Below are 21,607 nucleotides of genomic sequence, written 5' to 3'. Positions count from 1 at the left end.
ATTATTTTATATTTTATTTTATTTTATTTTATTTTATTTTATTTTATTTTATTTTATTTTATTTTAGGGAGAAAGAGAGTATGAGAGGGGAATAAAAAGAGAGAGAGAGAGAGAGATAGAGAGAGAATTCTAAGCAGACCCCACACCCAGTGCAGAGCCTTTCACCAAGGCTTGATCTCATAACTTTGAGATCATGACCTGAGCCAAAATCAAGAGTTGAATGCTTAACTGACTACCATCCAGGCATCCCTTGAGATAATTTTAGATTCACACGTGGTTGTAAAAAATAATAGAGAGATCTGTACACTTCAGTCCATTTCCCCAGATGATAATATCTTAAAAAGTCACAGTATGATATCACAACCACGCTATTGACATTAATACAATCAAGATACCGAACACTTCCATCACCTCAGTGATCATGCTACCCATTTACAGCTACACCCATCTCTCCTGATCCCCTCTTCTCCCAATCCATGGCAACTATTAATCTGCTTTCCATTTCTATAATTCTGTTATTTCAAAAATATTATATAAATATTGTCCTACAGTATGTAATCTTTTGGAATTGGGTATTTCCACCAAGCATAGCTCTCTGAATATTCATCAAGGTTGTCGCATATGCCCGTCAGTAGCCTGTTCCCTTTTATTTTGTTGAGTGGCACTGCACATCATGAATGTACTACAATTTAACCATTTACTTGTTAAAGGGAATCTGGGTCCTTTTGGCTATTGTCTGTTCCAGATGAAGCTGCTGTGTGCATGTACAGGTTTCTGTGTGCATGTATTTTCATATTTCTAGGATAAACGTCCAGTAGTGAAATGATTCAGTTGTATGGGAGTTGCATGCTTATTGTTTTAAAGAAACTGCAAGCTTTTTCTCAGAGTGGCTGTGCCATTTTATACTCCCATCAGCAATGTATGAGTGATTCATTTTGTCTATATCCTAGCCAGTGTTGGATAGTATCACTATATAAAAAAAATTTTTTTAGCCATTCTGCTAAGTATGTAATGAGATCACATAGTGGTTTTTAATTTGCATTTCCCTCTTGACATATGATACTGCACACCTTTTCACGTGCATCTCTGCTACCTGTACATCATCTTCAGTGAACTGTCTCTTCTTATCTTTTTCCCATTTTCCAATTAGGTTGCTTGTTTTTTACAGTTGAGTTTTCAGAGTTCTTTATATGTTCAGATACCAGTCCTTCGTGAAGCTTGTGAATACTTTCTCCCAGTCTATAACTCGTTCTATCATCTTCTTAATGGGATCTTTCACAAAGCATTTTTTAAAATTTTTATGGAGTACAACTTAGTTTTTTTTCCTTTCATAGGCTGTGATTTTGGTGTCATGTCTAAGAACTCTGCCTAGTAGTAGATCCTGCAGATTTTCTTATTAATTTAAAAAAATTATGGTTTTAAATTTTATATTTATGTCCATCATTTATATTAAGTTAATTTCTGTATAAGGTGTGAGATTTAGGTAAAGGTTCTTCTTATGCCTGTGGATCTACTTGCTCCATTTGTTGGAAAGGTTATCCTTCTTCCATTGAATTGCTTCTCCACTTCCATCAAAAATCAGCTGGGCATATCTGTGTGGGTCTACTTCTAGGTTCTAGATTCTGTTCTATCTAGCTTTGTGTTGATCACTCTGCCAACTGCACACTCTCTTGATTATTCTATTTTAAGTAATGCTATAACTGTCTCCCTTGGCTCACTACAGAGTGACCTGACAAAAACCACAGGTGTTTGCTTCAAAAGAGTTGATGGGGGCGCTCAGAATCTCTGACCAGGCTGATTTCTGGGTGTCTTCTGCAGGAAGCCAGTCTGTGAAGACTGAAACAACATGCCTGCTTTATCTGGTGCAAAGTATCAACAGAAAGTATCAAGGGAAATGAAAATAAAAAGAAAAAAATCAGTGGAAGATGTTCCCCAAAAAGGGACAAGATAATTGTCCAGAAATAGACCCTCATGAAATGAAGCTACATGATTTACTTGACAAAGAATTCAAAATAGCTGTCATGAAAAAAAAAAAAAAAAAAGATGGCTGTCATAAAGTAGACTTCTATGCTTTGGCCTAAAAACCCCAAAGTTATCACAAAAGTCTTGTCAGGAGAAGAATCATGGGATTGTTTCATGTAACGGTTAAGCCAGAGGTTTTCAATCCTTTGTTCGTTCACAGTTATGAATACTAGAATTTCTGCCTCTGTAGTCACACGACTAAAAAGGGAATGGGAGATTAAAAAAGGCTCCCTAAAATACCCAGACATTGAAATATAACTATTAGACTATAATATTTCTCACTATAGACAAAATCATCCAGTTACTGTATTATTCTTTACATTGTGTTTCAAATACCTGCACGCATTGTAAGCTCTCAATATGTTATAAGAATTACCGTTGTTTCTATGAATATTATTTACATATTTCATTTCATAGTGTACATTAGTACATAGTACATTACCTGGAAATCTATTTGTTCTTTCTAAGGGCAATGTGTAGACAAGTTTTCCTTCACTTTCTGCTGATAATTTGGCATCAGGGATGTGCTGTTTAATAAGTGATGTTATATTTTCCTGAACATGCATTTCATTCAACTGCAAACTGGCATTTGAAAAAAAAATCTATGTTATTTGACATAGTCTTCAGTGGCATGAGGAAAATTACTAGCTTCTAAGGGACAAAGAAAAGTCAATTAAAACCTAATGCAAGAGATAGGTCATTCAAACATGAAATGAGAGAACAAAAAAAAATAATCAGATCATATAAATGTAATGGGAGAAAACAGAGGGAACTAGTCAGAACTAATGGTCTGGTTATTCTGGGGTGATGTCCAGACAAGGTTGATATTGACTCAAGTCCTTACAAGGAGAACAGCACCAGAGTACAGATACCAGAGACACAACCAAGACTACACAAAATGGAAAGTTGTCGATTTTTGGAACGGGGTTTAAGTTGGATTAAAAGGATTATTGTATTGGACAAGAAGAAGGGATTTTTGATAGGCAAAGACACAAGGCAAGGTTCCATTACTTGGTTTACTCTTTCGTACAAATCTATCAAGTTATTAGTATGTGACAAGAATTTCCCTAAATGCTGAGGGTACAATGGTGAATGAAAGAGCATTGCTCTACACTTATGGAGTTGACTTCTAATGGGGAGACAGGGAGAAAACAAATAAACAGATAACTAATAGATTAACAGCAGTGGTAAGTGCTATGAAGGAAATGGCTTGCAGATAGAAATTAATTGTGGATGAATGTGGGTATGGATTGTTGAGATCACTAAGTTTTGCTTTCTTTGTATGCTAACCCAGAACTTTAGCTAAGGACAAAGTATCATAGAGAAAATTAGTGTATACATTTAAAAAACCATGGATATTTCCCCAGTGTAGAAAAACAAACAAAAAATGTATTAATCAAGGTTATAAATATGTAGCCAACAAAATATCAGGGGTGACATGGCTTCTAACTTAGTTTTGCCATTTGAAATATGTTACTTAACCCTGTAAGTAACCTTGTTACTTAACAGTTTCCTCTTTAGCAGAAATGGAATGATTCTCAACATCTAAAGTTGCCCTGAGAACTAAATAATAGTGATGTTTTAACTTAGCAAGTCCTTTAAAAATGGCTATTTTATTTGATCAAATGCTTAAACTGAAATTATACTCTTTATTCATAACTATGAAGACCATGTGAGAATATGTATTATTTTTAGAAGCAGTGAAACCCCCTGAGGGAATGAAGCAAAAACCCAAAAACTCATAATTGTTCTCCATCTTATTGTTGCTCCTTGAAGTAAGAATAGTTTAAGAAATACTTCTTGGTCACTTACAAGAACTTGTGTGGGCCCTAGAGAGACCTGCATGAGCAGCACATGTATTCTCTCTCCAGGAGTGTGTACCTTGGAAATGGGGGTCAACAAACTTTTGCTGAAAATGGCTAGATAGTAAATATTTTAGACTTTGCAGGTCAGTAGATCTCTACTACAGTTATTCAACACTGCTGTTGCAATGTGGAAGCAGCCATAGGCAATATCTAAACACACGGGTGTGGTTGTGTTCCAATCAAACAATATTTACAACAATGGGAAGTGAGCTGGATTTTGGCTCATGGGTCATAGTTGGCTGACCCTGATTTTTAAAAAAAAAAAATTTTATTAATTTACTGGAGAGAGAGAGAGAGAAAATGAGCATGAGCAGGGGGGAGAGGAAGAGGGCAAAGTAGATTTCCTGCTGAGTAGGGAGCCAGATGTGGGGCTTGATCTCAAGACTCTGGGATCATGACCTGAGCAAAAGTCAGTTGCTTAGCCCATTAAACCATTCAGATAACCCTAGCTGACCTGATTTAGAAGAAATAAGGCAATTTACACAAAGTATTGTCTAGGAACACTTGCGGATTGGGTAGGGATCCTGATTAGCATTTTTTTATTTTGAGGACATATTCTATTACCATGCTTTTTGTGCTAGGTGCCATGTAATTTACTCCTCTACAACCTTCACTTGCAACTAAGAATTGTTATTCCCACTTCATAAGGGAGAAAACTGAGTTTCAGAGATTTTTAATTATCTTCCAAGGAGCAATTGAAACAATGTGGGATAGGAAATGAAATATTAGAACAATACACAGAGCTGGAAGATTAATAAAGGCTACATGAGATAGCACTCAAATAATGCTTTAGGACTGAACAGGTGGTAATGGGTCCAACGAAACTGCCAGCCTCAGCAAATAACCTCAAACAAGGTGAAATGTAAGTCATGACAGGACATATGCAATGAACAATGAATTTTTTTAAACTAGTTTTGACTAATGGCTATTGAATTGGCTAAGGGCAAATAATATGGAAATCATAATAGTGTGGGCCACACCAGCATCACACGACTACAAAATCTGGATTCTGGAAGGTAAAAATGGTACCATTAAAGATTTTTTGTTTGTTTTGTTTTATTGTTGTCATATATATATTTTTTTTCTTTTTAAGGTATAGATGGTTTAAATCAGAGCTGTACTTTGGACAAACTGACCAATTCACAAATATATTAAAAAGTAATTTAAAATATGGATTTGGATATTAGCCTTCAGGGTTAAAAATATCCAGGTACGGTTCTGGCTCTATCACTTATGAATCTAGGGAGACTCTCTGTTCTTCTGTAGAGTAAAAGTAACAACAGTTTCTATCTCAGAAAACAAAAAGATTTAAATAAAATAATGCTAAGTATCTTATCTCTGGATGACTCAATAACAGCTAGAACATGCTATTTAAAATAATGATAAAAATAAAATGAAGAGGACAGAAAGAAGAGGAAGCACAAGGACAAGACGTCTGGGAGAAAGAGTGGAAACAAGGAGCCTACTTAAAAAATTATGTTAATAGGTGGGTGAGAGAGGAGGAGGGTGGTAAGTACAATGTGTCAGGTATGAGAGTTCCCTCAATCCAAACCTTCCTAAACAAACAATGTATTGTGGATATACTTTCTATCACATTTATCTCCATTTTTTTTGTTAAATTATCTTATATTTTCTTTTTTTTTTTTTTTTGAGAGAAAGAAAGAGAGAGAAAAGGGGCATATGAGTGAGAGGAGGGGCAGAGGAAGAGAGAGAGACTTGTCAGCAGGCTCCACACTTTCACAACGCTGAAATCATGACCTGAGCAGAAATTAAGGGTCAGCCACCTAACCTACTGAGCCACCCAGGTGCCCCAAGTTATCTTATGTCTTCAATCTCTATCATCTACCCATCAGTATCCCTCATATATACACACAGCAGTTCCATTTTGCATACATGTATCTCCAACATCTGTAATGCAAACATCTGTGTGGAACAAATCAAGTGTTTCTCGTGTGTTGTAATGTGCTGCGTCAAGCATTATGCTTCCGCTAGCTCATTTCTCATTTTCCCAGCCTCTTTGTGTGGCTCTACCTTAAGTGATATCCAATGCCCCACTTCTTCTTTAAAAATAGAGAAGAACCTGCACACTTCAGCTTCCCGCTGGAGAGAAACACTTTCCTATCTGAAAAGGAAGAAGAAAAGAAGAAAGTCTGTAAGCTTGTTAAGGAGTCGCCCACTGTTTCCCAAGAAAAGACAGGTAATCATGATCCAGCTCTAATCTAGGAGCTTCTGCCTATTTAAATCCAGGGCTTAATAAAGACTCATGGAAACAGGCACACTTTAACCTTATTTGTATACTTCAGGCTATTGTTTTGCTATCCAGCCAGCCACGGAGGTGATGTGGATAGATCTTGTAATACAGACTATCATTGTGTTTTTTAATGGACCAAACACTAAAATTATTTGAACATTTCAATTTGATTCACCTTAATTTTGTGCAAGTATTAGAATAGACTCTCATTTCACAATAATTGACTTTCCTGGCAGATCATGCCCCAGTGTAATCAAATGATAAAATTCGGAGAGACACATGGAAATGGTTGGGAGCGAAACTCTTTGGGCTCCGTTCATAGCATTACCAGCTGTTCAGATTTCCAGGTACAGCTAGATGACCACATTATAAAATACAGCTGCTCGGAATACCAATCCATATTTCTTAAGTCTCATGAAGACCTCATCATGACACTTAGTGAAAGCCAGCAGTTACCAGCCAGGATGTCAGCCTCATCCATGAACTGGGTACTGAAGAGGATCACACGGTCTGCTTTCCGCTCCCTCAGGAGGTTCCAAACCTGGTGCCTTGAAAAGGGATCCAGTCCAGCAGTTGGTTCATCTAACAGGAAAACCTACCGAGGAAGGATATATATCAAGAGTGTCTCCAGTAAGGCGCAGTTCTTCCAGAAAACATGGAGAAACCATATTACTTCTTATTTAAAAGGATATTGATGTTAGGATCTTGTTATCCTATTTAATGCTCTATCACAAATATTTTATCACAGACATCCTTTACAAATAGAATATTTGAACTACTACTAAAAATTTCATTTTTAAAACTTTGAATTTACCTCTAAATTTAGTCTGACTTACCTGAGGATCTCCTAAAATGGCAGTTGCAAAGCTGAGTTTCCTTTTCTGTCCACCACTTAAGTTCTGAGCCAGGACATCCTGAATATTTTTCATCTCCAATTCCAGTAAAATTCTTTGTATCTAGCCAAATGACAACATTTATGTCACACACCAAAATTTCTTTTCTTTTCTTTTTTTCTTTTCTTTTCTTTTCTTTTCTTTTCTTTTCTTTTCTTTTCTTTTCTTTTCTTTTCTTTTCTTTTTTCTTTTTTTCTTTTCTTTTCTTTTTTTCTTTTTTTCTTTTTTCTCTTTTCTTTCTTTTCTTTTCTTTTCTTTAAATTTGAAAATACAAAGTTGTAATGTGTAATGGTTAAAAGCATGGATCCTGAGACAGACTGCCTGGATTTGAACACCATGCCGCTCTAACTAGCTGCGTCATCTTGGGCAACTAGCTTGTTCTTGAACTTCAGTTTTCACATGTATACAATAGGGATGATCACAGTACCTATTTCATAGAGTTGTTGTGAGGAACAAATCAATCATTATATTTGAAAGTAAGGCTAATGCTTGGCATGTAGTAAAGTATACATCAGTGTTAGCTATTATCTAAGATTTTTTTTGCCCAATATTTAGACATGATTTGCACAAATATAATTTAAATAGAGCATAAAGAACTCAGTGCAAATAGAGTCAACAATCTCATTTTGGCCAATACATCAGTTCTTATATATTGAGTACCTCTTTGTCCAGTTCATGTGGTCGAATTCCTTTTATTTTAGCAAAGAGCCTGAGATTTTCTTTCACAGTGAGGAAGTCAAACTGTACATTGGATTGTGGACAAATTCCAGTGAGCTGGCTGATATTCTCCAGATCAGTTATTTCTGAAAGTTTATTGTTATAAATGGTGACTGAACCTATAACAAAGGTTAAAAGTTAATATCAGGGTCATGCTTGAATTAAGATATTTCTAGACAGGCTCTTAACTTTAGAGAACACACTGATGATTACCAAAGGGGAGGGCCCTGGGGGGTTGATTGGGGGAAATAGGTGATGGGGATTAAGGAGGATGCTTGTGATGAGCACCAGGTATTGTACAGAAGTACTGAATCACTATATTGTACACCTAAAGCTAATATTACACTGTATGTTAACTAATTGGAATTTAAATAAACACTTAAAAAAGAAAAGCTCTTTCTAGATGAAAAATCCCTATATATTTATTAACTACATTTTAGACACATGATTTTCTCTTCCAGGTTTTTTTAATTGGCACTACGAACTTCCATTATAGTTGTGTGGTATACTGGAAAAGAAAAAAAAAAAAAAAGAAAGTCCCATCTACAGCTTTTCCTATCAATATCTCATCCATTTATCCACTGCTCACATTTAGTTTGGTTATGTAACAAAGAGAATCCTAGCAAATGGGATAAACACAGAGGCTGTGAAGTTGTCTCTGCACCAGGATTTGCCTTCTCTTTGCTTCTGGGATAATGAACCCCAGGGTGAAGAATCCCAACCAGGCTCTTAGAGGATGAAAGTCCATGTGAGCAGAGAGAAGCAGCATTCCTAACTGCAACCCCATATATGTGAGTGAAGACACACCAAATCATCCAGCACCAGCCAATTAAGTCCAGAGAGAAGCACTGCCAGTCGACACCAGAACCATAAGAAATAATAATTTTTATATTAGGCCATTAACTTGGGGGATGCTTGTTATGCAGCAAAAGCTAACAGATAAAAGTTCAAATGTCAAATAATAACTAATGACCATGACAGTGATTCTCATGAAAGACTCAAATTTCATGCATAGCAATCAAATATGTCATACCTCATAGGCAAGTTCTATAAAATAACTTCCAATTCTCCATTCTCCATAGTTATCTGTGTTTATGATTGATCATCAGAAAGACTTTATATTAACAGCCTGATTTATATGTTGACCTGACTTTGGAAAAAAACTCTTACCTTTGGTGGGAACAGATAGCCCGCTAAGAATGTTTAACAGTGTTGATTTTCCAGCACCACTGTGACCAAGTATTGCAGTGATTTGGCCTTCATATATGTCAAATACCAGATCTGGGGGTGGGGGGGAGGGGGAAGAAAGGAAAAATGGATGGGAGAAAGTAAGGAAGGGAAAGACGTAGGGAGACAGGAAGGAAAACAAAATTACAAATAAAATTGTATTACAAAGCTAATGGACTGCCTTTTTATTTCCTCAAACAGCCATGTTTTCTAAATATTAATACAGTGGTTGGTTAAATTCAAAATAAAAACAGTAAAATGTGTTTTATCAGTTTATATGCCTATCCTGTTTTGAAATTTTGAAAAAACTTGGTTTTACAGCAGGAAACACATTAATACTCCCAGGTTCATAGACATTACCTGGTATATGGTGGGTGGATGCTAGTATGTATGGACTAAACAATATATTAGTGGTTCAGTAAATTATTATGTGGCTAAAAATCCTTTGAGATAAATTGCTCTTTTTGCACAAAAGAAAAATATTCAGTATCTACAACAGCTTTGAAATTATGGAAGGAAATTTGAATTTGTAGGGAACAAACATCCAGAAAACCCTTAGACTACCTCAGTGTTACACAATACACCTTTCAAGTACCTTTGATTCTAAAACATAATCAATTTTTTCTAACTTTTATGTAGTCAAAGCATGTGTTAGAAGGGAAATTTTATCATGGGGCTTGAATAACTCATTTCAAATCTGAAATGCCACCACTAATTACTCACCAAGCACACACACAAAAAATGGAATTAAAATCACAAATCACTATCAATAGAATAACTAAATGTTCTTTTTTCCCCCTACCTTTCAAAGCTTCTATTTTATCAGGCTTTCCTTTATATTCTTTTGTAACATTTCTAATTCTGAAAAAAAAAGAAAAGATACTTCAGGGTATGACAGTTTTCTTTGGTTTGTACTTCTAATTTTGGTTGCTAGGATTGGATAAATCTTATCTTCAGGGTACAGAAAGCTCTGGGATTTCACTCTCATGAAGTCATGCTTGTGGGAGAGAATCACCTAGAATATTGCTTCTCATTCCTAGCTATTACATTAGCATCACCTGACGAGTTTTATAAATTTACCTATGCTTAGATCCCATCACCAGATCTTCTGACTCCAAAGATTAGGCAATGGCCTGGCATTAGTATTGAGAACCAGGATCATGTCTAACCTGCAAAACCAAGGAAGCTAGATCAACAGGTAACATGGGCATCCAATACTGAAAGGTTCATTATGAACTACTGGCACAGATTGGAAGTATCTTTGGTTTACCTTGAGTCAAGGTCTCCAGAAGTTGGTAAAGAGGTACAGGGGTACAGTATGGAAGAGATGCAAAGACTGTAACAGTGACAGTATGGGTTTTATAATCTTATCTAATTGACCTCACACTATACCATTTAGTAGCTGTTACCTTAACCAAAGTACTTATTCCATTTAAGTTTCACCTTTTGCAACTGAAACATTTTTTTTTTAAGATTTTATTTATTCATTTGACAGAGAGAGCACAAGCCATGGGAGTAGCAGGTAGAGGGAGAGGGTTAGGGAGAAGCAGCCTCCCTGCAGAACAGGGACCCCGGGTTCATGATCTGAGGTGAAGGCAGAAACTTAACTGACTGAACCACCCAGGCACCCCTCAACCTGAAACTTTTGAGTGTTTTAGGGTTGTGCTGAAGGATGAGTAAAATATTTCATCTTGCATGTACAACGAACATAAAATGGTATCAGATTATGATACTAGAGAAGAATAGAACTAACATATGCTGGGTGCTATTACAGATCTGGAGCCCTAGGCACTTTATTGGTTTTATTCTATTAGGTAAATATGTAATTCATAAACAAAATCAAACTTATGCTTTTTATTTTGTCATCTACTATTCATCAAAGGATTCGGGCTCTACTCATATTGAATTGTTTGATTAGATTCTTCACTCTATTTTAATCCCATTTACCATAGCACTTAGAGTGGGCGAGATGCTAGAGAGATAGAAGAAATACAAAAAGAAACCTAGAAACACATTAAATGAAGCCATTGTTTTGCTTCCTCCCAGCTGCTCTGCTGGAAGTTAAACCTAGCTTAAGTCACAGAACAAATGTAAGAATAGAAGATAAATATGGAACAGGCTAAACTAAAAACTGACACGGGCCCTAAAAGCTCTGTAGGCTGGAGTAATCTGAGACCATTCACAGAGGACTGACAGGTGGGGATCACTAGTGGACAAGTAAAATGTCAACAGTCAGGGGTCTTGAGGACTTTCTTCCTATTTTCTTATCTGGAAAGAAAAGTTGCCAGCACCAAACAAAAAACACATCTGGAAATGCATATGTGCAGGACACCCTATGGCTCCTCTTCCTCAATTCCCTTTGTGTCTGTGTTCAGATCCTTCCTCCCTTCCTCTCCCCTACTCTTTCATTCTCTTCGAAAAGGCAATCCATAGGAGAGGAAAGAGAAGTTTTAAAAACTGTGAGAAAAAAATAGGGAGTATGATAAAGGAGGTAGGACAAGGTGTGAATAAATGAGACCAGGCAAAGCAACGAGAGAGGCTAAGGCCAAAGAAGAGAAACAGCAAAGAAAAGATTGAGAATCCAGGCGTTTTCATTGGATTATCTTTGTTGGTGAAATCAAATTTTGTATTCAATCTAAAGGTCAACCATAGAATATAAGATAAAATTAGTTAAAGGAATTTTTCTCTAAACTTGAGGTGGCAGGGCATCTAGGAGGCTTAGTTGGTTAAGCATCTGCCTTTGGCTCAGGTCATTACCTCGTGGTCCTAGGATCGAGCCCCTGCTCCATGGGGAGTCTGCTTCTCCCTCTGCCCCTCCTCCCACTCGTTCTCCCCTTCTCTCTCTCTGTCTCTCTCAAATAAATAAATAAAATAAAAAAAATAAACTGGAAGTGGGAAATGACAAAGGTAGCATGGTGGGCATTAGGTGGGAGCTATCCGTAGGGCGCAAAAGAGAATTATGATGGCTTATCCATCTTTGGCCTGCTCTCCATCTGCATCCTTGTTACCTGATGGCTTCTTTTCCATGGAATTCTGGAGGCATTGGTTCAAAAGAGTCATTAGATGAAGGATTGGAATCAATTTCATCTTCGAGGGCCACATGATCAGCTTTATGTTGCCGAGACCAAAAGGAGGGTTTCAGGAAAAACAAGGGGGGATATTCATGTCCATGTTCATCTACGTGACCAAGAGACAATGAAATTTTAGGTCAATCATCAGTTTAAGGGAAAGAGTCACTCTAATAAAGCAGAGTAATATAACCTCTCTGCCCAGGCATCTGAACACAACACTGACACAACAAAGGCACGTATTTTCCTTGATACGTGTAGTCGCATCAGGAAAAAAAAAAAAGTCTCTAAGATGTCTCTATTATAATCATTGTTGGGTGGCTCAGTCAGTTAAGTGTCTGCCTTTGGCTCAGGTCATGATCCCAAGGTCTGGGATGGAGCCCTGTGTTGGGCTCCCTGCTCACCAAGGAGTCTGCTTCTCCCTCTCCCTCTGCCTTGCCTCCTGCTCCTGCGCTCTCTCTCTCTCTCAAATAAATAAATAAATAAATAAATAAATAAATAAATAAATAAAATAGTTCCTACAGGAGGAAATGAAAGTGGAATTTTAAAAAATCCAGGAGTGACTTAAATAAATGTTAAGACCCCAAGAAAACCAGCTATTGGAAAACACATACAAGATATGCTAGGTGTGTTGAATGGTATCCAGGAGTCCAGGTGTCAGACACTGGCAAAGGAAGAAGAAATGGACAAATTGAGAGTTTGTGTCCAATGTCACTTTTGATTACAGAGATTCCAAGAGAAAACTGAACAAGATTTAAGGAAAATGAGGGACACACTGTAAGAAAGGGAGAGAAAGGGGTAAGATAACTTATTGAAATTTAGCAGAGTGGAATTTTTAAAAAAGCTACTTTGTATTTATGCTTTATCTCATTACCAAATAATAACTTTCCTCTGAAGCAAATTTACTCTTCATGACCCTCTTTCTGGAAATTAATCCAGTATATTTGCATTTAATTATCATTTGTTTCCCTACATGTTAAGAGACATCATGAAATGAAAAAATTATATTTTACTAATATTCTGCAACTGACCTCCAGTGTAATAATGATATGTTTTCAAGTTCACGTGTACTTCTCACGTGTTCAATCATTCATTCATGCAATATTGACTGAACAGTTTCTCTACACCTGCCATTTGGTAAATTAGTTAGTACTTAACTCTTTCTTTTGAGGAGGAAATCTAGCGAATGAAAGCTCTACTGCTCTCCCGGGTCCATTCTACCACCAGATTTACTATTCCATGATTCTGTCATTTTAGCTGGTTAATTTTTCTTTCTCTCGTTCATATTTCTTGATTTTAACAGGATTGTGAACAAAATCACGCTGTTTGAATTCAGGCTTACATTCCAGCTTCAAAAATTTGCAAGTGTATACTAAATGTTCTAGCCAAAATTGTAGATCCTGGCAACTATTATTCTGGCCAGTCAAGTAGCAAGAGATAAAGAACTAATGTGGCCATGGGCAAAGCCCTTGTTCATTTCCTTCCCACTGATGCACAAACCAGTTTTTAAAATATAAATAACACATGTTAGGAGATTCGTTTTTAGGAAATAATATTCTATTTTAATCGTATCACTACTCACTTGGCAAAATTTTCTCAAAATAAATCGTCAATGCCACATAGAAGAAAAGATCAAAAGCCAACATGAAATTTGTTGCTATTATCAGTTTTGAGTCGTCCGATGGATAAGGAAATGCATTAGAATTCAAATCAAAGTCCAAGTGCAAAAGCTGAAAATTAAGAAGTAATTAATGAAAGGAAGTTAGGTTTGTGATAAATTTTCAACAATTAGGTTTAGCATAAACCTAGAAGAGCTACTTTTTGCTTCATACTGGGAACACGAAGTTGAATGAACCTGCCTTCTTCACAACTCTCAAATCTTTGGGAAGGCACAGGTATGTGATCAGCTATAATGAAATGTAGTGACTGCTAGGATTAAAATATGTTCCAAGTGAAACTGGAGCATTAGGAGTGTCACAGGATTTTTGTTCCCTTAATGCCCACGGCTCTTGGTCACACTGCTTCAAAGAATGAAGAGGTGGACCAGATGAAGAGTACTGGGCACAATGCTAAGTTTATTGAGGGATAGTATAAAGCTCCCAGAGAGGGAGGGGACCCAAGAGGGTTGCCATTTTGGTGTTCAAATCTAGAGGTTTTTATAAGCTCTTTTGCGGAACTATTTTGAGTACCCTGAGTGTGGTCCCTCTGTGGACTGGCTGCTAAGGTGTGCCTATCAGGACTTTGATCATGCACCTGCCTACCTATTGGGTTATTGTTCATTGTTGATGGTCTCTTCCGCTAACATTTGGGACTAACTACCTCAGATTGTGATAGCAACTGATGTTTTATGATTAACTGTTATGTTTCTGGATTTTTCCAAAAGTCACTTCTATGGAGACTGCTAGATATGATGCTATTATGGTCTGGTCTGAGATGTAAAACAAGATGCTAGTGTGGTTTTGTCTTAGATGTCCCAGCTCCCTGTTTTCTTGTTAGGGACTCTGGCCCTGACTACATTAAGTGTCTAGTTAACTCCCAACAGGAGGATGCACTGAAGTATGGGAAAAGATGACATTTGAGTTCAACCTTAGATATATTTTTACCAAATGAAAAAAAAAATTGAAAAAAAATTTTTACCAAATGGAACACAGGACGAAGATGGCTACATGAGAGAGAATTCATGCCCTTGGAAAAACAAAATGCAACAAGACTGGTGTGTTTAAGGGGAGCCTATGGGAAAAGTGGACTTGTCTATGATGTTCAAGTTAATGCATCTTTTATAACTAATAATCCTTTCATTAAGAACTAAATGCCAGATACATATGCAATGATCGACATTGCCATTTAATTGGAGGGATAGCAAAGTAAGTTCAATGTGAGAATCAGATAAAAAGAAATGACATTTGATGAGCAGAAATGTAATTTGCTGGTCAATTAATGTGTTTCGAACTTTTGATTTTCTTTTACATAGTGGTTTTTACATTCATGTATGTCATTCAATTACAAAGTCAAAATACAAGCTGGAATAATTAGAATGGATTTGTAATATCAAATCCATATTTAATTAATAGCCAAAGAAAATGCTTTAGATTGTCTCTAAAAAAATGATATGCTGACTTTCCATTTGTTCACTCACCACATGGCTTATTTTGCTGAGCTCGGTATGCCCAAAGCATTTAAAAGTTCATCTCTACAGGGTATCTGGGTGGCTCAGTTGGTTAAGCGACTGACTCTTGGTTTCCACTGAGGTCATGATCTCAGGGTCCTGGGATGGAGCCCTGCATCGAACTCTGTGCTAAACGCAGAGGGATTCTCTTTGGATTCTCTCTCTCCTCCTTCTGCCCCTCTCCCCTGCTCATTCTCTCTTTCAAATAAATAAATAAATCTTTTTTAAAAAGTTCATCTTGGCAATGTCACAGTAGTCTGCAGTGGGGCTTTAAATCTGATAATGCTAATCATAGAAATAACTATAGACAACTGAATTCCAGACACAAAAGATGTTTCTGAAATGCCATCAATCAACAGTTGGGTTGTTTCTCACCTGGGCCATTCCGAGGCTGAAGGCAAAGGGGCTAAGAAAACTTAAAATCCACTCCAAGGATGTAGGAAGATGCCTGTACAACGCTGTAAATCCCAAACTCCCCCAAAAGATGGTAAGAAGGAACACGATCAGGCCAGTGAGGAAAGATTTCTTTACCAAGACGCTCATTAGAAAAGCCAAAGCTATCTAAAATGAGAGAAGATCCAGTTGGTTCATATTTCTCCAAGGATTATTCTTAGCATAACACACTAAGGGATTGAATATACAAAATTAGAGTTACATATTTTGTTTTTTGTCTATAATACCAAACTGTGCTCTACAAATTGCACTATAAGCTGGCATTACAAAACACTACAAATCTTAAAAAAAAAAAACCCCAAACACTACAAATCAAATATATAGATGTTCTCAGGCAAATAGCAGACAGTGAAGAAAAGGGATATGGAGAATAATTACTTATTCAGAAAGTAACATTTTATCCTTAGGGTAAGAGTTGAATGGAAAGCAATGTAATTCACAAACTCACCAAAGACAATCCATAGAGGAAAAAGAGGGTGAAGATCGCCATGAAGCCAGTCAGAATGACAAACTGGACAGATTTAATAATAAGTGCCAAGAAAAGTGCCATAATGAAGATGAAAACAGCATAGAGCAAACCCCAGGAGAGCCTACAATGGAAACAAGACGTTATTTTAAAATTTCGTGTTTCATCGAAAAGAGGATCTAGAATGGATTCTAACACTATTCATTTGATTCATTCATTCTTTCAGTAGATATTTATTGAATTTCAGGACATGTAAATACAAGGTAAATGTTCTGGGAAGAATTCTTTAGGAACTAGGGATATTCTTTGTCCTGAGATTAACTCCAGAAATACACATACACACACGTCATTGTGGGGAAAAGGAGAAAATAGTCTTCCAGTCTGATTGATTTTGATCCAAACATTTTTCCTGCTGCATTCATACTCTGTGACCTTGAGCAATCACTCATAATTTTTTATTGCTTTGGACACTAGGAATAATACCACAGTATTAGTTCAATGAAGTCATGTCTATGTGGGACACTGGCCTAGTACATGGTAACCCCCTCAATGAATCTCAGATCCTTTTCTCCTCTCTGGGGCCTTTCTAGGGATGAGAAGTTTCATGAATTTCCTAGAGATTAAAAAAATTCTCCCTTATGTGTAGCTCTGTTGCTTTCTCTTTTTTCAAGAGCTTTCATCTTTCTCTGGATGCGTACACCAAATAGTCTACATACTTGCCTCTAACTCCATCCATTTACTATTAAGATAGGATACATCACTTTCCTTTCTTCAATTTTTTTTTATCACGTTGATTAACATTCTTTGAAGGGCAAAATGAAATAATGAAAAACAAAAATAGCAGCAAAACTAACAGAATAATAGCTTATGCAGGGACACCTGGGTGGCTCAGCAGTTGAGCGTCTGCCTTCAGCCCAGTGTATGATCCTGGGATCATAGAATCCAATCCTGCATCGGGCTCCTCGCAGGGAGCCTGCTTCTCTCTGCCTATGTCTCTGCCTATTTGTCTCTCATGAATAAATAAATAAAATATTAAAAAAAAATAATAGCTTATGAATACAACAATTACTCTGTGCCAAAGAGTGTTTTACGAACTCGGCAAATACAAAATCATTTTATTTTCACAATGGCTCTATGCAGGAGCATCATTATTTTCTTTATTTTATAGACAAAGAACTTGCTGAACAAGGATGCTAAGTAATTTGGTTTTAACTTCAGGCATTTTGGCTCTAGAGTCATTAGATTTTACTGCTCCGCTATACTTCCCTCCAATATTAATTCAATATTGACTTAAAGGATTTTCTTCCAGATTCCAAATTAGTTGCCATTTGCATATTTCACACCCTAGCTTCTGTGTTGCTTTACTTTCTCCTCACAACATCACCTCCATGCTTTTTCAGTGGTTCTCAAGTTCGCTCTCACACTGGGCTTTCCCCATCCTTGGAATTAGCCAGCTTCCAACATTTTAAATTCAAACTATGCAGCCTCTATTCTCAATCCTGTTCTGCCAGCTTGTTCTTTCAAATGTATCCCTCATACCAGATCTTTAGTCTCAAAAGAGTTTCTGATCTTTGACCTCTTTTTCCCCTCCTTTCAGTCCCATCCTGGCTTGAATTCCACTTCCATCTGGCTTAGACACCCAAATCTACCATTTCTACCACACTCTTACCAGTAGACTCAACGGCCATCCTTCATTATCCCTACCTCACAACCCCACCCAGCCCAAGCCTGCTGTTCTTCCTTCAGTTGGAGAAGCCTAGTGACCCACAGCCTTAACTTGGCAAGTGTTACAAACAAGGACAATTTATTCCATCCATAGGGAAGAGTTAGAAAAATCATTAGGTTTGAACACTGATGCTTTAAAGAGGCCCATTTTCCTGAATCCCTACATTTATTTATTTGTGCTATACTTGACTCACCAGAACGCTGAATCTCGAAGACCCATCATCTTCATCAGACCTTTCATCTTCTTCCTCTCTCTTGTAACGTTAATAGATGCATAATAAGTGAATGAGGAAAAGGAAATGATGCAGAAGAAAATGAAGAAATCAGCTATAATGCCTCCTTGACTAATGAAGGGATGTATCTTCATATTTTTCCCAGTAACTGACATCAATTCCTCCATCACTGAGTGATTTGTTGTGGTCTGAAGAAATATATTAATAAACAAAATTGGTCTATTCATAGATGGCATATTCTGTTTTCTCTCATCTCCTTTCCTCTGAACACATTACTGGTCAATCTGGATCTGATGCTAGTCTGAATTTTCACGTCCGCCTTCTGCCACTGGCCTACTTGGGGCCCTGACACCAGGCATTCTGAGCTTCACACAGTTCTCAAAATTTACTATGTCATTTATTGCCTTCCTGCCTAACACTGCCTTATAATGTGCCTGAAATACCTTTATGACCTTATATACTTGGCAACTCTTAACTCAAGCTTCAGTTTTAAATGTTACTTCAATTAGGAATTCTTCCTTGGCACCCGAGTCTCAGAAGTTTGCTTATTTACTTACAGACACTTTATACCTTCGTGATACCCTACGTCTCCCATTCTAATAATGCTTTTAAAAAATGTTTTACTTTTAATAGCTTTTATTTAAATTCCTGTTAGTTAATGTATAGTGTAATATTGGCTTCAGGAGCAGAATTTAGTGATTCATCACTTACATATAACACCCAGTGCTCATCACAAGTGCCCTCCTTAATGCCCATCACCCATCTGGCCCATCCCCTGCCCATCTCCCCTCCAGCAACCTTGTTTGTTCTTTATAGTTAAGAGCCTCTTAAAGTTGCCTCCTTCTCTCTTTTTTTTTCTTCCCCTATGTTCATCTGTTTAGTGTTTCTTAAATCCCATGTCTGAGTGAAACCATATGGTATTGGTTTCCTCTGATTTATTTTGCTTAGTATAATATACTCTAGCTCCATCCATGTCATTGAAAATGACAAGATTTCATTCTTTTTGATGGCTGAGTAATATCCATTATATATATGTATACATACCACAACGTCTTTAGCTGTTCATCGGTCGAAGGCCATTTGGGCTCTAATACTATTCTTATGATATGACTGGCCTCCTGACAAGGTTGAATTATTAGGAGAGAAAATTTCTTTTCTATTTATGTCTATAGCCCCTATGGCATATAAAAACTTAAATGCACTTTGTTCTAAAGAACCAGTGATGAAGTGAAAGAACAAGACTATCCATTTATATTTTCTTCTATGAAAATTTGAGGCTTCTAATACCGTTCATCTTCATGGAACATTAGTTAACATGGAATGTTTGTACTCACTTCTATAATAGCAGCATTGATAGCAGCTTGAAGAGCCACAAAACCTTGCTTCCAGTATTTTGAAACCTGGCACTTAACACCTTCACTCAGATTATAACAATGGGCTTTAAGAAAAAAAAAAAAAAAAAGAAAGCCATAACTTATCATTATGGATTATTTCAGTCCTGATTATAGGAAATAGTGGACTTTACGATGGCTGCACATTCTAAATGTTTACTTTGACTCAAGGCCTATGAAAAATATAAACTGGGTAATGATTCTTAAAACAGGGCCAACAGAGCACTTGTAGGGGACATTCTGTATTAAATTAGAATACACTATCTTCCCTGCTTCTTCACCAATCAAGAATTTTGTTGAGCTCTTCTCTTCTATGGTTTTGTATTGTCAAAACAATCTTTTTATGTGTTTCAAAGGTTTGCAGCTCTTGTGTGGATTGAGAAGCCTATGGATTGAGAACTAAAGCTTTGTCTGACATTACACACAATACAGGTAATAATGAGCAACTGGCTGTTCAGAGGAGATAACTTTCGCTCTAAAAAAAAAAAAAAAAAAAAAAAAAACCCCACCAGTCCACTGCGTATTAAACTGCATTAAAGGGCTACTAATATTTAACATGAAAAGTTAAAACTGAGTATTGGAATTAAATGCATGCTTCATTAACATTTTAAATATTTAAAAATCATTTGGAAATAGTTCAGGCTTATAAATGACAATATAATGAATACATATGTACCTAAATTTTAAAAATGAATAAATCATTACAAATATAATTAGAATCCCCTGTATATTGTTTATGATCCTTTTTTAAAAAAGATTTTATTTATTTATTCATGAGAGACACAGAGAGAGAGCCAGAGACACAGGCAGAAGGGCAAGTAGGCTCCCCGCAGAGAGCCCAATGTGGGACTCAATCCCAGGACCCTGGGATCACGCCCTGAGCTGAAGGGAGATGCTCAAACACTGAGCCACCAAGGCGTCCCATTGTCTATGATCTTATGGCTCTTCCTTTTTTTTCTTTTTAAAGATTTTGTTTATTTATTCATGAGACACACACACACACACAGAGAGGTAGACACATAGGCAGAGGGAAAAGCAGGCTCTTCGCAGTAGCCCAATAGGGGACTCAATCCTGGATCCCAGGATCATGACCTGAGCTGAAGGCAGCCACCCAACTGCTGAGCCACCCAAGTGTCCCCTTATTGCTCTCCCTACCACCAAGCTCCTAACTGGCTAAATACCTTCCTGAACTTTGTGTTTATATATGCTTTCACGTTTTTATAATGTATCCCCAAACTACACATGTAACTTAAAAATGGCTTACCTTTATATCTTATATTTCATTACAGCCATCGTAGTGCATTTTGCTTCATTGCTCCAAATTATGATTTTGCAATTCAAATAAATGGCCCTATTTTTTCTACTTCTTATGATTGTATAGGACCACATTGCAGGAATGCAACTCAATATATTTATCCAATGATAATTTGGTTAGTTTCTTTTTACTTTTTTACTACTACAAAAAAAAAATAGCTACTTCTATGAAAGTCCTTATATATGTCTTCTCATGAATATGTGTGTATCAGTCAGGATAGTCTATGATATGCCTCGTAACAACCAACCTTCAAAATCTTACTGTCTTATCATAGCAAAAGCTTACTTCTCATTCAGACTACAGATTTAGCACAGGTCTTTGGAAGGAGGGGAGCAAGGTTTTCTGTTTCACATCTAAAGGTTCCCAAGGAAACAGAGTTTCCATCTAGTTTGCAGAAGCAGGTGAGGAAAGCTCATAGAGAACTCACATTTGCTTTCCAATGTCTGGAATATCGGTATCTAGCTATAGTTACAAAAGAATTATTCTATGCCCTCAAAAGGAAAGGAAAATAGGCTGATGATCAAAAAAAGGCAGATGCTCAACCACTGAGCAATCCAGGTGCCCCTATAGTTTATATATTTTTTGTTTGTTTAATAATACTATACTATTCCACAGTTATAAAGATATTCTCCTATATTGACTTCTAGAAAGTTTACAGGATTTTTTTTCTTTGAGTTCTGTACCTGGAATTGGTTGTTTAGTATGAGATAATTTCATTTTGTTCTTGATGGAGAGACAATTTTCCCAGCACCAATTACAATGTCTTATGTTAGATTTCATGTTTATGTGAGAGCTTTCCAGGTTTCCTTCTTCTG

General features: G+C 36.8%; 1 protein-coding gene across 8 annotated transcripts in view; it reads right to left on the bottom strand.

The window, feature by feature from the left end:
- The window catches only part of LOC112920743 (ABC-type organic anion transporter ABCA8-like), a 77,339-nt gene that overhangs the window by 34,978 nt on the left and 20,754 nt on the right, over nucleotides 1-21,607 (bottom strand). For 4 of the 8 annotated variants that reach the window (XM_072746738.1, XM_072746740.1, XM_025999649.2 and 1 more), the window contains 13 exons: nucleotides 19,421-19,524; nucleotides 18,048-18,274; nucleotides 16,111-16,252; nucleotides 15,585-15,770; nucleotides 13,626-13,773; nucleotides 11,984-12,152; nucleotides 9,778-9,836; nucleotides 8,919-9,029; nucleotides 7,692-7,867; nucleotides 6,975-7,094; nucleotides 6,595-6,733; nucleotides 5,919-6,009; nucleotides 2,465-2,604 (listed from right to left, as the gene is read on the bottom strand). In XM_072746738.1, coding sequence (XP_072602839.1) covers nucleotides 2,465-2,604; nucleotides 5,919-6,009; nucleotides 6,595-6,733; nucleotides 6,975-7,094; nucleotides 7,692-7,867; nucleotides 8,919-9,029; nucleotides 9,778-9,836; nucleotides 11,984-12,152; nucleotides 13,626-13,773; nucleotides 15,585-15,770; nucleotides 16,111-16,252; nucleotides 18,048-18,274; nucleotides 19,421-19,524 — 1,812 coding nt within the window. The remainder of the gene's footprint in view (nucleotides 1-2,464; nucleotides 2,605-5,918; nucleotides 6,010-6,594; nucleotides 6,734-6,974; nucleotides 7,095-7,691; nucleotides 7,868-8,918; nucleotides 9,030-9,777; nucleotides 9,837-11,983; nucleotides 12,153-13,625; nucleotides 13,774-15,584; nucleotides 15,771-16,110; nucleotides 16,253-18,047; nucleotides 18,275-19,420; nucleotides 19,525-21,607) is intronic. The other 4 variants (XM_072746742.1, XM_072746741.1, XM_072746743.1 and 1 more) reach the window with 3 other exon arrangements.

This window comes from Vulpes vulpes, chromosome 2, assembly GCF_048418805.1.
Source record: "Vulpes vulpes isolate BD-2025 chromosome 2, VulVul3, whole genome shotgun sequence".
In the NCBI taxonomy this organism is placed as follows: domain Eukaryota; kingdom Metazoa; phylum Chordata; class Mammalia; order Carnivora; family Canidae; genus Vulpes; species Vulpes vulpes.
The sequence above is the reverse complement of the archived record's forward strand: the minus strand, read 5'-3'. Positions and strand labels throughout refer to the sequence as shown.